The following is a 12,341-nucleotide window of genomic DNA, read 5'->3' as shown; positions in this document are numbered from 1 at the left end:
TCTTCTTTTATTTTCTAGTATTAGTTGAAAATGTTGTCGATAAACTCGCCTCTCGTCATGGGCGCCATTGTGTCATGACACCATCACGACATATTTGCAACCGAAACAAGCATACGGCCTACCTAACAGTAATCTATCACTTTATATATCGTGCCATTCAAGAAGACACGTGCATACACTCGTACCGTCATATTATTAAAGGTTAGGTGACAAATCTGCGCGTCATCGCGGATGACACGAACTAAAACTCCACCTGCAAACTCCTGTAGGGCTAAGATGGTCGGCTCTTTATCATTTGTCACCATGCCTGTCACGTTCTAACAAGTATGTAAGTCCGAAAGTGATGGGCATAGTGACAAGCGATGAAAATGGAACCATGCTGCCACTGCAGGGCATTGCTGAGACATTATTAATTATTATTATTTATTTTTTTTATACTACGTCGGTGGCAAACAAGCATACGGCCCGTCTGATGGTAAGCAGTCTCCGTAGCCTATGTACGCCTGCAACTCCAGAGGAGTTACATGCGCGTTGCCGACCCTAAACCCGCCCCCCCCTCGTTGAGCTCTGGCAACCTTACTTACCGGCAGGAACACAACACTATGAGTAGGGTCTAGTGTTATTTGGCTGCGGTTTTCTGAAAGGTGGAGGTACTTCCCCAGTTGGGCTCTGGTCTAGATCTGGAATGACATCCACTGGCTGTGCCCTACCACACAAAGCGAGATGAAATTCACAATGCCCATACCTCTCTTTTCGACGTAGTTTAAGGACGTACCCGGGTCGGGTAAATTTTTGAATTTTGATATATAAAAGTTATAAATATTTACCTTGTGCACTGCACCTGCCCCGGCTTATCCGGCAAAGGCAGCAGATCAGTGAACAGCCATCCTACCCGACGGAGCCCGAGCTTGGAGCAGATGTGGTCCACGAGCTCGCCTTTAGGGTCGGGGGCTATTGTGACGTGGTCGCGAGACGATGTTTGGGGAGGTTCGTAGATGGCTTCTACTCTCGCACGGATACCTATGGGATTCATACACATTTTAGGAAAGTAAAACATCTATTTCAACAATCTATTAAAACATGTAAAAAGTTTCGAAAACAACGCAATAGCACAAAGTATATAGCGGCGGCGCGCGCCAAAGCAGAGAGTCCGCTCAGTACAAAGTGCCATTTTCGCCGCACGCACACAGACGTGACATTTACAGGCGTTCTCGGGCACTCTCGGGCAGAGCTTAGTCGGGCTGTGCGCGCGTTGCTCACTTGACGACCCGCCGCTACGTAGGTACCTACTGTCGTGAGTACGTCAAAATGCAGTCTCTAAGGAATGTAAACATGATAAGATGTATGTATAAACGAATCGATGTATGTCTGTAAACTTATATTACCTACCTCCTTTTTAAAATTCGAAATTAATACAGAAGCAACCCTAGTGAGTCGGGCAAGTTTAGGTATGTATTTTCAAGAACGGCGGGAACGGACCTTCTGTTTATTTTTTATTTTGTGGCAATAGGTAAGTTTTTTTTTCGTATAAAACCTTGTCGTTTTTGACTGGCGGTTAAGCTTCTTTCAGATAATTTAGGAGTTGGAAAGCTTCTTGAGTGACCTAGGACTTTTTTTCATAAGCATTTTTGATAAGTACCCAGTGAAATCAGCGGGTGATGCTCATATTATCCAAACAAATAACTGCCTTGTTGATGCCCCGAAGCCCATCAACAACACAGGAATTGTTCAACAATAGCTGCAAATTCAACCAGAACGTTGTCGACGAAACGTAAGGGCTTTTTAGCAATTCAGGGGGTTTTCGGTATCTTACAACCTCTCTGCTTGGCCTTAAGGTCGACTGGTAGAGAATGGCATTAAATCAGCCTTTTGTACTGTAAGGTTTTTTCTATTTAAATAAATTAGTAGTTTAAAAAACACTAGAAAAACACGCTTTTATAAATGTGAAACCTGATCGTGTTCAAAGTCAATTACGTGACCTTTCTCACAAGTGCAAACACGACTGTGATACGATATTCCATCATGGAATGCCAGTGCCTATCTTCCGGCTTCATCATCAGACCTTGAACCCTAATCGTCGTCAAAGTTCATTACAAGACTTTTCTAACAAATCCAAACACAGCTATGATATGGAACATCGCATCATAAAGTTCCAGTTCATATCAGTGACGACCGGTTTGGCCTAGTGGGTAGTGACCCTGCCTACGAAGCTGATGGTCCAGGGTTCAAATCCTGGTCAGGGCATTTATTTGTGTGATGAGCATGGATATTTGTTCCTGAGTCATGGGTGTTTTCTATGTATTTAAGTATTTATATTATATATTATATATATTGTTGTCTAAGTACCCTTAACACAAGCCTTATTGAGCTTACTGTGGGACTTAGTCAATTTGTGTAATAATGTCGTATAATATTTATTATTTATTTATTTATTATTTATTTATATCTTCCGGCTCCATCATCAGATCAGTTCGACAGTACCATATATATAGTAGTATATATATAGTAGTATTGTCATCAGAACTACATACAGCTGTCAGTTTGCATGACGCTACGATCCTTGGAAGATGGTTAAATTAGTTACCTTAGATTCCATTACATAGTTATTAGTTACATACAGGTCGACCTAATAAAAGCGTGTTAATAAATAAAAGTATGTACATACCTAAAGGCACTAATGGATGATGCTCATACTGTCCAATCAAATAACCAACTCGCTGATGGCCGGAAGCCCGCCAGTAGCCCAGGAAGCGCTCCACGACGGCGGCCGACTCGACCAGCACGTTGTCCACGAAGCGGAACGGCTGCCGGTTCAGCGTCAGCGCGCCCGGGGCGCACTTGGAGCAGATGCCGCGCGGCCAGGGGGGGTGCTCCGTGCAACCTGGGCACACAAATCATGTGTAACCAGACTGGCCACGGCCAATGGCCATACCGAACGGTACACAATACCAAGTGAAAATCCGTGGTCTGGGATCTAAATGCGGCAACGCACGGTGTGGGAAAAAATGTTAACTTTTTTTTTAATCTTATTTATTTTATAAGCCATACATTTTATGATTAATTCGGCTAAAAAAAATGTTAACTTTATTGGGCACAAATTTTGTGCTAACGCCTGCTAGAATTATACTTTGTAATTAACCAAACAAACATTGGAGACACTGAAAAAATAAACGACCAGGCTTGTCTAGCCAGCATCAATATGCTTTATAAGAACAATGATTACTTTTCCAATTAAATTCCGTCAACTTGTGTACTCATCACATAACATTAATTATTTATCTTTTGTTGAGGTGTATCAATGCATTATGTCCCACTCCCACCATGGTGAATTTTTTTTTAGTTATGTTTATAAACATATTAACTATCTTAACAGTATCAAGTTGATACTAATATATCACGACTCGTCATAAAAATGAAATTAAAAATGATTTCAATTTATTTTTGCTGTTATTAGGTATATTAATATTATGTACTTAATAATGACGCTCCAGGTCTGTTTCTTGTTGTTTGTTATGTTTGTTGTGGCATAGGTAGTGTTAGGTTTTTGGACGAAGCTTGTTGCGGTTTTTATGTTGTACCTACATTTATGGCGAAGCCTGTGGCGGATTATCACTTATATGGATTGGACGAAGTTTATTGCGGTTCCTGTATACGAATTGGTTGCGGTTTCTGATGAAGCCTCCGCTGTGGATTTGGATGATGGTTGTGGATTCTCCTAATTGTAAGTAGCTTTTATTATGTTTTCTTTTACAATAAAGATTGTTTCTTAAGTATGTTTGTTAAATACACTGCATTGTACTACAAATCCATTTGTACATGTGACTGGTACTGATCTAAAAAAAAACAGTCCCATAATACAATACAAACTAACCCCCTTATTAATAAAACTTAACAACTATCAGTTAAATTAGTTTTTATCCCTTCCTTACAAATACATAAGTCAATATGACAGAATAAGAGCAACGTTTGATAGCCAATTGAGGCTTGTAGCATGTTTATGATTAATGCCATAACTAATTAGGTTTACTAACCTGGTTTAATGGTAAGGTTCGGCTCGGCCAGCGAGACGAACTTGCCAGAAGTGATCTTGCGTAGATAGGAGTGGAAAGACATGTGCTTGATGTTGTGTTCACGCAGGTAGCCTTCGTCCCAGGGCTCCAGCGGGGAGCAGTGTACGCAGCACCCTGCTGAGTTGTGCCGGCATCTATGGATATTTTCATAAGATGTCATCTAATCATGCTTATACCATCAGTTCCCTTACATCCTCTGTCTCTTTAGCCCTTCAGGTGTAGGCCTCCTTCATTTTATGCTACTCATCACGATTCTGTGCCACCTCGAGCCACTTCTTCCGTGCAGTTCTTTTGATGTCGTCTTCCCAATGCATCTGGGGTCTAATTTGAGGACAATCCTAACATCCACTTTCTATAAAGCTAGTATACTTTCTTCAATGACCAGATTTCCAGAAAAACAATTCACAACACAGCAAGAATATTTACTCTATGATGTAGACACCGAAGTTCAGGCAAGGCTATACAGTCAATATCAAATATTTCACCTTATTACAAAGGAGTAAGGTGCAAAAATGTAAAATAAGTAAGTGAATTTTGTTTTAATCTATTTTTTTATAGATTTAGTAAAATGTAACTATAAGTAATTAGATCTACAGAATTACCTACACTACTACATTATTTTTAAATATAGATTGCACATCATCCTGGCCTCGTCAGACTTCGACCCATAGGGATCTTTTGTGTAGTTGCCCCCTTAGGAAAGATCCGTCAGCTACTCGAGAGCTTTATTGAACATCTCATGGGTAGAATTTTGAATTCCTTTGGTTCCAGATAGCCTGCTCCAAAGTCCTTCCTTCTTTGTCTGGTACAAATACTTATACCCGAGTAAATTTATAAAATAATTGATATTTACTAGAGTTTTTTCTGACAGGGAAACATTGTAAAAGAACAGAAATAATCTATATAAGAAACTAGACAAACTTGGTCCCATCTTAAAAGGTACTGATGGCAGTTACTTTCATAAAACAGGTTGTTGTGCCAATTCTTGGACCTGCATGCTGGGTTGCCCAGCAAACCCTAGGCTAACTATTTAGCCAGCAGTGGCCAAAAGTCAACATAATATTCGGAAAATTATCAAAGTATAAAATAACTTACAATTTAGGATCTCTCTGGCGCTGAATATGACCAGGCATCTGATATAGCTGCAGATCTAGTTCCTCCTCAACAGGTTTGTTTGTTTTACTACTCTTAGATGAAGCTGGGGGAGCTGTGTCCGTGGATGAGGACGGCCCGGCTTCCATGTGTGATGGTCCCGCTGTATTGACCTGTAAATATGTTAGTTAGTTAGTGCTTCTGCGCATTTTCTGTGGCTATTTTGGGAAAAAACGAGGTAGCACTACTCTAACCACCCCAGCTCCTCCATGAAGCCTGGCATTGTTTTCAGGTTGTAACTGACTCTCTTATAGTCTATTTTTTTATCCCGTAGAGTAAAATGACATTTCCTGTGTTGCTAGTTTTTTATGTCTTAGAAATAGTGATGTGCTACAACCGGTACTAACCGAAAATAAACTATTTGGAGGTACTTATATAGGTATGTAACACCATTTTGAGGCATTTAGAAATGTTGTATCCAGGTCTATACACAATATTTCTAATATTTAAAAGCAATAATTTTATTGTAAGATTAACAGTCACTTCCACACTCATAATGCAATTTTTAAATGTTTGAGTAGATTATATTTATTGTTTATTTCCTATCATGCAGTGAGTAGAATTCATTTATTGTTTATTTAGAATCTAAAATTTATTTAATATTTATCGGTTATTCACAAACCGAAATCAAAGATCAGCACTATTTGTTTTAAGCTTGTCAGATTATTTCTACGTTTGACATTTGTGGTTGTCATTTTAGTCTACGGAAAAAAAACAGACTATAGTGTGCAGGAGTCCCTAGGTATTTGCTCCTGTATACTTCTACCTGTTTGCAGTCTAGGAGAATTCTTGCTGCTGGATGCCGAGACTCAGTATATTACTAAAAAAGCTCTAATAAAAAAATTAAGTTGAACAAAAAACCATTACACAAGATCAATTTTTCTCATCGCTCGCACAAAGGAATAGATAGACTACCGAAAGTAGTGAGGTGGAAGTCACTCACAAATATAAAAAAAGTTATACTGTAAAAACATGGAGGTGAGATATTATTGACCAGTACTATACAACTTACAACATACAACCCAATGGTACCCAAGAGAGGGAGAGAGAGAGGAGCAAAGAGACCTCTAATGAGATGGGATGATGACATTGCGCAGGTAGCTGGCCGTACCTAGAGCAGAGTGGCAATAGATCGGAGAGAGTGGAGAAGGTTGGAGGAGGCCTTTGCCGAAGGGCAAGCAGGCAAAGAATATAAAAGATGGGAGATGATAGAGAGATAGTAGTACTGTTCTTTGTCCTGTAAATAAAGGCTATTTTATTTTATTTTTATTTTATTTTTACTATACAACTTATCCCGATCCTATCTCATTTTTTAAACCAATGTCCAACATGAATATTTGAGCAAATATTAGGTAAAGAATAGGCAATTTGCTAACTTTACATAGCTGTCTTCCGAGGAAAATCTTGAAGACTAGGGAGTAAAAGAAACATATTTGTATTGCATTGTTATTGTTACCTGTGCAGTGTCTGATGGCTCAAAGATAATAGCACCATTAACAGGGCTGAGATATAGCATATCGCCGTGGCGTAAGCCAGCGTCGCAGAGCTTCTGAGACTTGCTGGAGACGAGCTCATCCTGCTTAGCGCGATCTCGGTGCAGCGCGAACGCGAACGAGCGCAGATGCAGTGCGTCATGCACGCGCTCGTACAGCGCCGCCGTCACCTCCGAGCCGGACATCTCCACGCGCGTCGTGCCCTCCGCCGACTGCACGCGCAGCGTCTGGAACCGCCGATAACAAACCGTCAGAGTCGTCGAAATTGCATTGTCATTCTCGTGTTTCTAACAAGTCTAGATAGACAAAGCGTGCGGGGATGATCGGAGATGAAGAGATAAAGAGTAAATTTGAAACGAAAGTGGAGAAAAATAGCGTAATCGTTGGAAAATTCAAAAACAGTTGACGGGAAAGTTATGTCGGATTTAGGGTAAACGGAACAGTTGTCAAGGTTTTTGACAAAGGATGAATTTTTGTGCAAGTCCATTTCATTTGCCACGCAAGGCTGGAATTATCAGAAATTAACTAATAAGAAAGAAATATTACCAATTTATTTGAACCTGACATTTTGTTCTACACATACACACTCAGCAATCACATACTTCTGTCATTATCTCTTTTTTTTTTCAAGACGTTCATAATGTTTCCTACGAAAATTTCATTGTTTGTCACGTTACCTCTTTGTTCTTTTTATACGACATATATTAGTCTTGAGGTAAAGTCAAATAAAGTATTATAATTTAATTAAAGATGTGTTGATTTTGATGGCAATCAGTACAGAATTTCGACGAAATATTATCATAACTGATTTTCCCCGGTGGGCAAGTTTTCGAACATGTATAAAGGGGATCGCTTACTGCATAAAATCCTATAAACAAAAATGCATTCTAAAATACTACGAACATCCAGTCTAAAAACGCCTTTATAACAAGTTGACAAAAATAAAGTACGTTTAGATACTAAGCTAATTTTAAATAAGATAGATTTGTTATATTGTTTAGGAGAGAAATAATGCAACCAATAAATAACTGCTTTAAAAACAAGTCATATATGGCTACTTTATGAACGTATAAAGTGCCATGCCATTTTGCGGCTCGCTGTAGGAGTAGAGATTCGTTTGGTTGACGAACGCACCTTAGGAACTTCAAATTTGTTAATGTCATGTTGAGTTGAGTTAAAAAATCAAAACTTGCCCAAATTATTTATTCATCGACCGAAGAATTAGAAACATAAACAAGTTGTAATATTTATAGTATCATTTGACTTTTGAATATAGAAATTATACAATTTCAAAATATCTTGGAGTCATAATTTGACGCTTTTTGAAATCAGATTTGAAATAAAAAGGTAATTATTTTGCTTTAATTTTTTTAAATGATACGTTACAATATTACATCATTCCTTATTAGCCAATTTCCTGCTAGTTACGCGAGCTTTCGCGCTAGCTGAAAACTAGCGTGCGTCGGATGTCGTCGACGTATTAATACTATTATATTTTGGGTGCAGAATTTCAGAAGTTCGTAGTATGCGTAGTCTGCGTCTGCCAATCGCGGCGCCTACTGCCGCCCGCCCTGCGCTCGCTCGCGTTAAAGTTCGAAATACGAAAATAAACGGACGATATAAATTCTTCAAAGATAAAGTACCTAGTAACGATACCATAACTTATTGTGTTAAACAGTGAAGTGTTCACAGGAAGATGGCGACTGAAAGCGAGTGTCCTGAGGGCGGGGAGCCGGTAGACCTGTATATCTATGACCTGACGCAGGGGCTTGCTGCTCTTCTATCACCAGCTATCATGGGTAACTTCTTTCTTTGGTCTTAATTTTGCTTAGCTAGTGTAAGAAGTTTTTGTTGCTTTGCAGTAGTTAAAGGTTAGTTTTCTAGGTTTACAATAAGGCAGAGGAAATACTCCCAAGCGTGGAAGCGGAAGGCCCCCCGCCACTTGGTTGACGACGGTCCAAAAAGACCTTATAGTACAAAAGATCGACAAGAACCTAACCAGGAATCGTGCCACCTGGAGGCTTAGGACAAGGAAGGCCGACCCCAAATAGGGATAAAGGTCGAGGATGATGATGCAGAGGAAATACTCCCAACAATTTCATTGCTGATAGTATCTCCTGTTCTTTTAACCCTTTACTGTATGCCTTATAAAATTATATTTTTCAATTTGAACTTCTGTCAATAGAGTTGAATATTATAACTGCCATATCTGGCTTCATAGGAGTTAAGACCATTCTAATGAAACCAAACTTAATGTGGTTGCCTCTCTGATCACCTCAAAATTAGCATAATAATGTGTTGTCATCAATCAAAATTAAAAAAGAACATCAAATTTTTGCTTAATCAAATGTAAGAAAATGTTGTAAGCTTACAAGACTCATATTAAATTGTAACCCCTAGTGAACCAAAAAAAAATGTACTTCACTGAAAACTTATGGTTTTTTTTATATACTATGTTGGTGGCAAACAAGCATACGGCCCGCCTGATGGTAAGCAGTCTCCGTAGCCCATGTATGCCTGCAACTCCAGAGGAGTCACATGCGCGTTGCCGACCCTAGCATTCCCCCCCTCGTTGAGCTCTGGCAACCTTACTCACCAGCAGGAACACAACATTTTTGTTTATTTCTCACTCCACCCACCTTGAAGCTTTTCTGTTTTGCCTTATGGTTGACTAGTAGAGAATGCCTATTGGCATTAAGTCTGCCTGTTGTTTTTTTTAAATGTGCAATAAAGTTTAAAATTAATAAATAACCTACTTATGGTATGAATTCTGGCCTCTATGGGCCAAAACATATTGCATTTAAGGAAAGATTCTAGTTTTATACATATATTATCTGTGGCCAAGATCATTGAAATTTACTTAGCCGATTTTGTGTGAAAGAGGAACAAATATCCAAACATCGAAACTTTTATATTTATGATGTTAGTAGGAAAACGTAAGGCTCCAACTTATTAGGCACTAAAAATATAACATTTATGTTTGCTGTTTTTTTTTCTCAATCTGTATGTTCTAGGAAATTAGTATAGTTCATTGGCGATGACGCACAGATTTGTCAAATCTAATCTTTAAGGCCAGCAACGCACTTGCATCCCCTTTAGTGTCGCAGGTATCCATGACCAACAGTAATAACTATCTGGTGATTTGTCTGCTTTTTTGCCTCCAAAACATAAAAAAAGTTAAGGCTATCAGTTTTTTTTTTTGATACTTTTTTTTAATCCTGCAAGTATTTTTTTGAGGTCGTGCGTGGTGCGATATCCTTTGATACGCCCATCAATTTAAAAAAGATCTTATATATATTTTAGATTAAGATCTTGAGGTGCTCTTCTCTTCAGTCTTGTAAAAGTTGTATTAGGTAGTTCCTTCATCAGGTTTTTTTATTATTATTATTATTTATTAATCAGGCAGGCAGTTGAAACAACTGATAGTTGCCTGTATCTGAGTGATCTTCGCTTAATATGTATTCTTTGCGCTGGTTAAGTATTTGTCTAGTCTGTTCTTAAACTGATTGACATTCAGGTTTCTCGCGAGTAAGTTTGGGTGGTTCTCCATTCTTTTACTCTTTTTTTTTAAATTATAGCGTCTTTATTACACCAATTCATTAATTTTCTTATTTAATTTTTAAGTAGTTTTATTTTATGGCTAGTTTAGTTTTAATTTTAGTACCTATATAAATTTGTATTGCGTTGGTGTATTCTTTTACTATATTTGTCTAAGGTGTCTGACACTTCTTGGTTTATTGTTTTGATTTGGAGATCTCGATGTAAATTCTCGTTTTTGATGTACCATGGGGCTTTAGTGATAATTCGTAGTATTTTTGATTGGAAGCGCTGTAGTATTCCTAGATTGGATTTTGAGGCTGTTCCCCACAACTGGATGCCATAAGTCCATATAGGTTTTAGTATACACTTATAAAGTAGGAGCTTGATAGGCTATCAGTTAAACAATAGAGCTTAGCCTGATATTTATAATATCGTCGTAAATAGTCGCCCTAAAGACAATTTTTTGGGGCTACTCTATCATTTTTTTGTACTTAGTACGTAAGTTCTGTCACAAAGATTTTACTGATAAAAAAGTTATGTGTACAGATCCCTTATTATTTATATATATGGATTGAAAACTTCTTTAATGCTGAATTAGCTACAATATAATTTAATGTAATTTGCTGGCTCAGCACAGCTCGCATCAGCTCCAAGAGCTGCTAGTGTATCAAAAAAAAATACGCGGCCTCTTCAAGGTGATTTTGATCCCTATTCATTCCTTTTTCTTTTTTACATGGTTGAATCTTACATAAAACAAAAGCTGGATCTTTTGTCTTTCTTTAGATATATAGTTCATATGTATTGGATTGCCAAAATTGCAACTGTAGGTACAAGTGTTAACAAACAATGTCTACTCGTTTCGTTGTGTTTTTATCACTCAGTGCCACTGCGTTACTGTGATGAAGAATATTTACAGTGTAGTTATTTATTCTTTTCATTTTCATTTATTTATTTTCCATTCAATTAGCACTAACAGCTAAACCTTACGTGCTAATTGGCATTTTATTACTTAAAGTCAAACATGCATTATTTTATTGAACAAAGCTATCGGTATTTAATTAAGCCTCTTTTCCATCACAAAACAGAAATTGAAAGTAATAGCCAAGTATTCTAAAATATGCATTTTACGAAAAAGTGTCAAAAACTTATGTACCTACAACAAGAAGTAGAATGATCCAAATCCAAATGCGCCTAATTAAATTGTACTTAATTATGTAAATGGGCCGATTATTATTTGTTAGATTTCGATATGGTCGATAAAACTTCCCTATTATGTACAAAATACAAACTTAAACGCAATTTGACTGTAAATAATCTTCCACTGTGTTTACGTAACTCAAGGGGAAATGAAAAAAAAAATTTAGGATTTCGTTTATATCGAAAGAAAACAACTATTAAATTAAAATAAAGTCCATTGTATGCCAGAAATGCCTAATATCATTTTGGAAAAGGGCTGGTACTTACTCTTCAAACTGCTGGATCGATTTCTATGAAACATAGCTAAGAACTACCGCAAGAAAATTAAGTTTCACGTAAAAAACGCATCGAAATCGGCCCATCCGTTGGAGAGCTACGCTGCCACAGACAGACATTGGGGTCAAACATATAACACCTCTTTTGCGTCGGGGGTTAAAAATCATTAAATAATTTTTAAGAATAAAAAAACCGACTTTAATGAAGGAGACCGGTAAAAGAAAGATTATTGTTGATTTTGGATTTCATACCATGAAATAAAAAAAGATGTCTTGAAAACCTAATTTGCCTAACAAACATAACGAAGACGACAAATCACCAAGCGGGAACTATGCGTCGTTGAAGAGTTCCATTCTGATCATCATCAGCAGTTCCACTACATCAAATTTCACTTTTTTGAATGTAAATGCTTGATTTGTTCAAGAAAATACAAAAATGTATGCCTTTTACATTTGAAGAGTTCTCTCGATTCCTCATGGATCCCATCATCAGAACTGCGTTTTGACAAAAACGGGACCAATCTGTATATATAAAAATTCAAACAAAAAATTATTTTTAAAATCGGTTCAGAAATGACGGAGTTATGAAGTAACAAACATTTAAAAAAATCATA

The 12,341-nt window shown here is 37.6% G+C and overlaps 2 protein-coding genes across 3 annotated transcripts in view; one reads left to right on the top strand and one right to left on the bottom strand.

Moving 5' to 3' along the window:
* LOC133521837 (nuclear protein localization protein 4 homolog) overlaps positions 1-7,356 on the bottom strand; it is a 33,471-nt gene extending 26,115 nt beyond the window's left edge. Inside the window, exons 1-6 of the mRNA XM_061856930.1 lie at positions 7,262-7,356; positions 6,679-6,942; positions 5,166-5,335; positions 4,032-4,204; positions 2,666-2,881; positions 828-1,020 (exon numbers count right to left, since the gene is read on the bottom strand). Of these exons, the coding sequence (XP_061712914.1) occupies positions 828-1,020; positions 2,666-2,881; positions 4,032-4,204; positions 5,166-5,335; positions 6,679-6,942; positions 7,262-7,282 (1,037 nt within the window). The 5' untranslated portion in view covers positions 7,283-7,356. The remainder of the gene's footprint in view (positions 1-827; positions 1,021-2,665; positions 2,882-4,031; positions 4,205-5,165; positions 5,336-6,678; positions 6,943-7,261) is intronic.
* A 548-nt stretch (positions 7,357-7,904) lies between these two features.
* Positions 7,905-12,341, top strand: part of LOC133521838 (uncharacterized) — a 76,311-nt gene continuing 71,874 nt past the window's right edge. Inside the window, exons 1-2 of one of the 2 annotated variants that reach the window (XR_009799943.1) lie at positions 7,905-8,062; positions 8,408-8,514. Coding sequence is in view for 1 of the 2 variants with exons in the window: in XM_061856931.1 (XP_061712915.1) it covers positions 8,412-8,514 (103 nt within the window). In the remaining variant the exon portion in view is untranslated. Of the gene's footprint in view, positions 8,063-8,247; positions 8,515-12,341 lie in introns of those variants that run through there. The other variant, XM_061856931.1, reaches the window with a different exon arrangement.

The sequence above is a fragment of the Cydia pomonella genome, chromosome 10 (genome assembly GCF_033807575.1).
Source record: "Cydia pomonella isolate Wapato2018A chromosome 10, ilCydPomo1, whole genome shotgun sequence".
NCBI lineage: Eukaryota > Metazoa > Arthropoda > Insecta > Lepidoptera > Tortricidae > Cydia > Cydia pomonella.
This window is presented reverse-complemented; position numbering and strand designations above follow the sequence as displayed.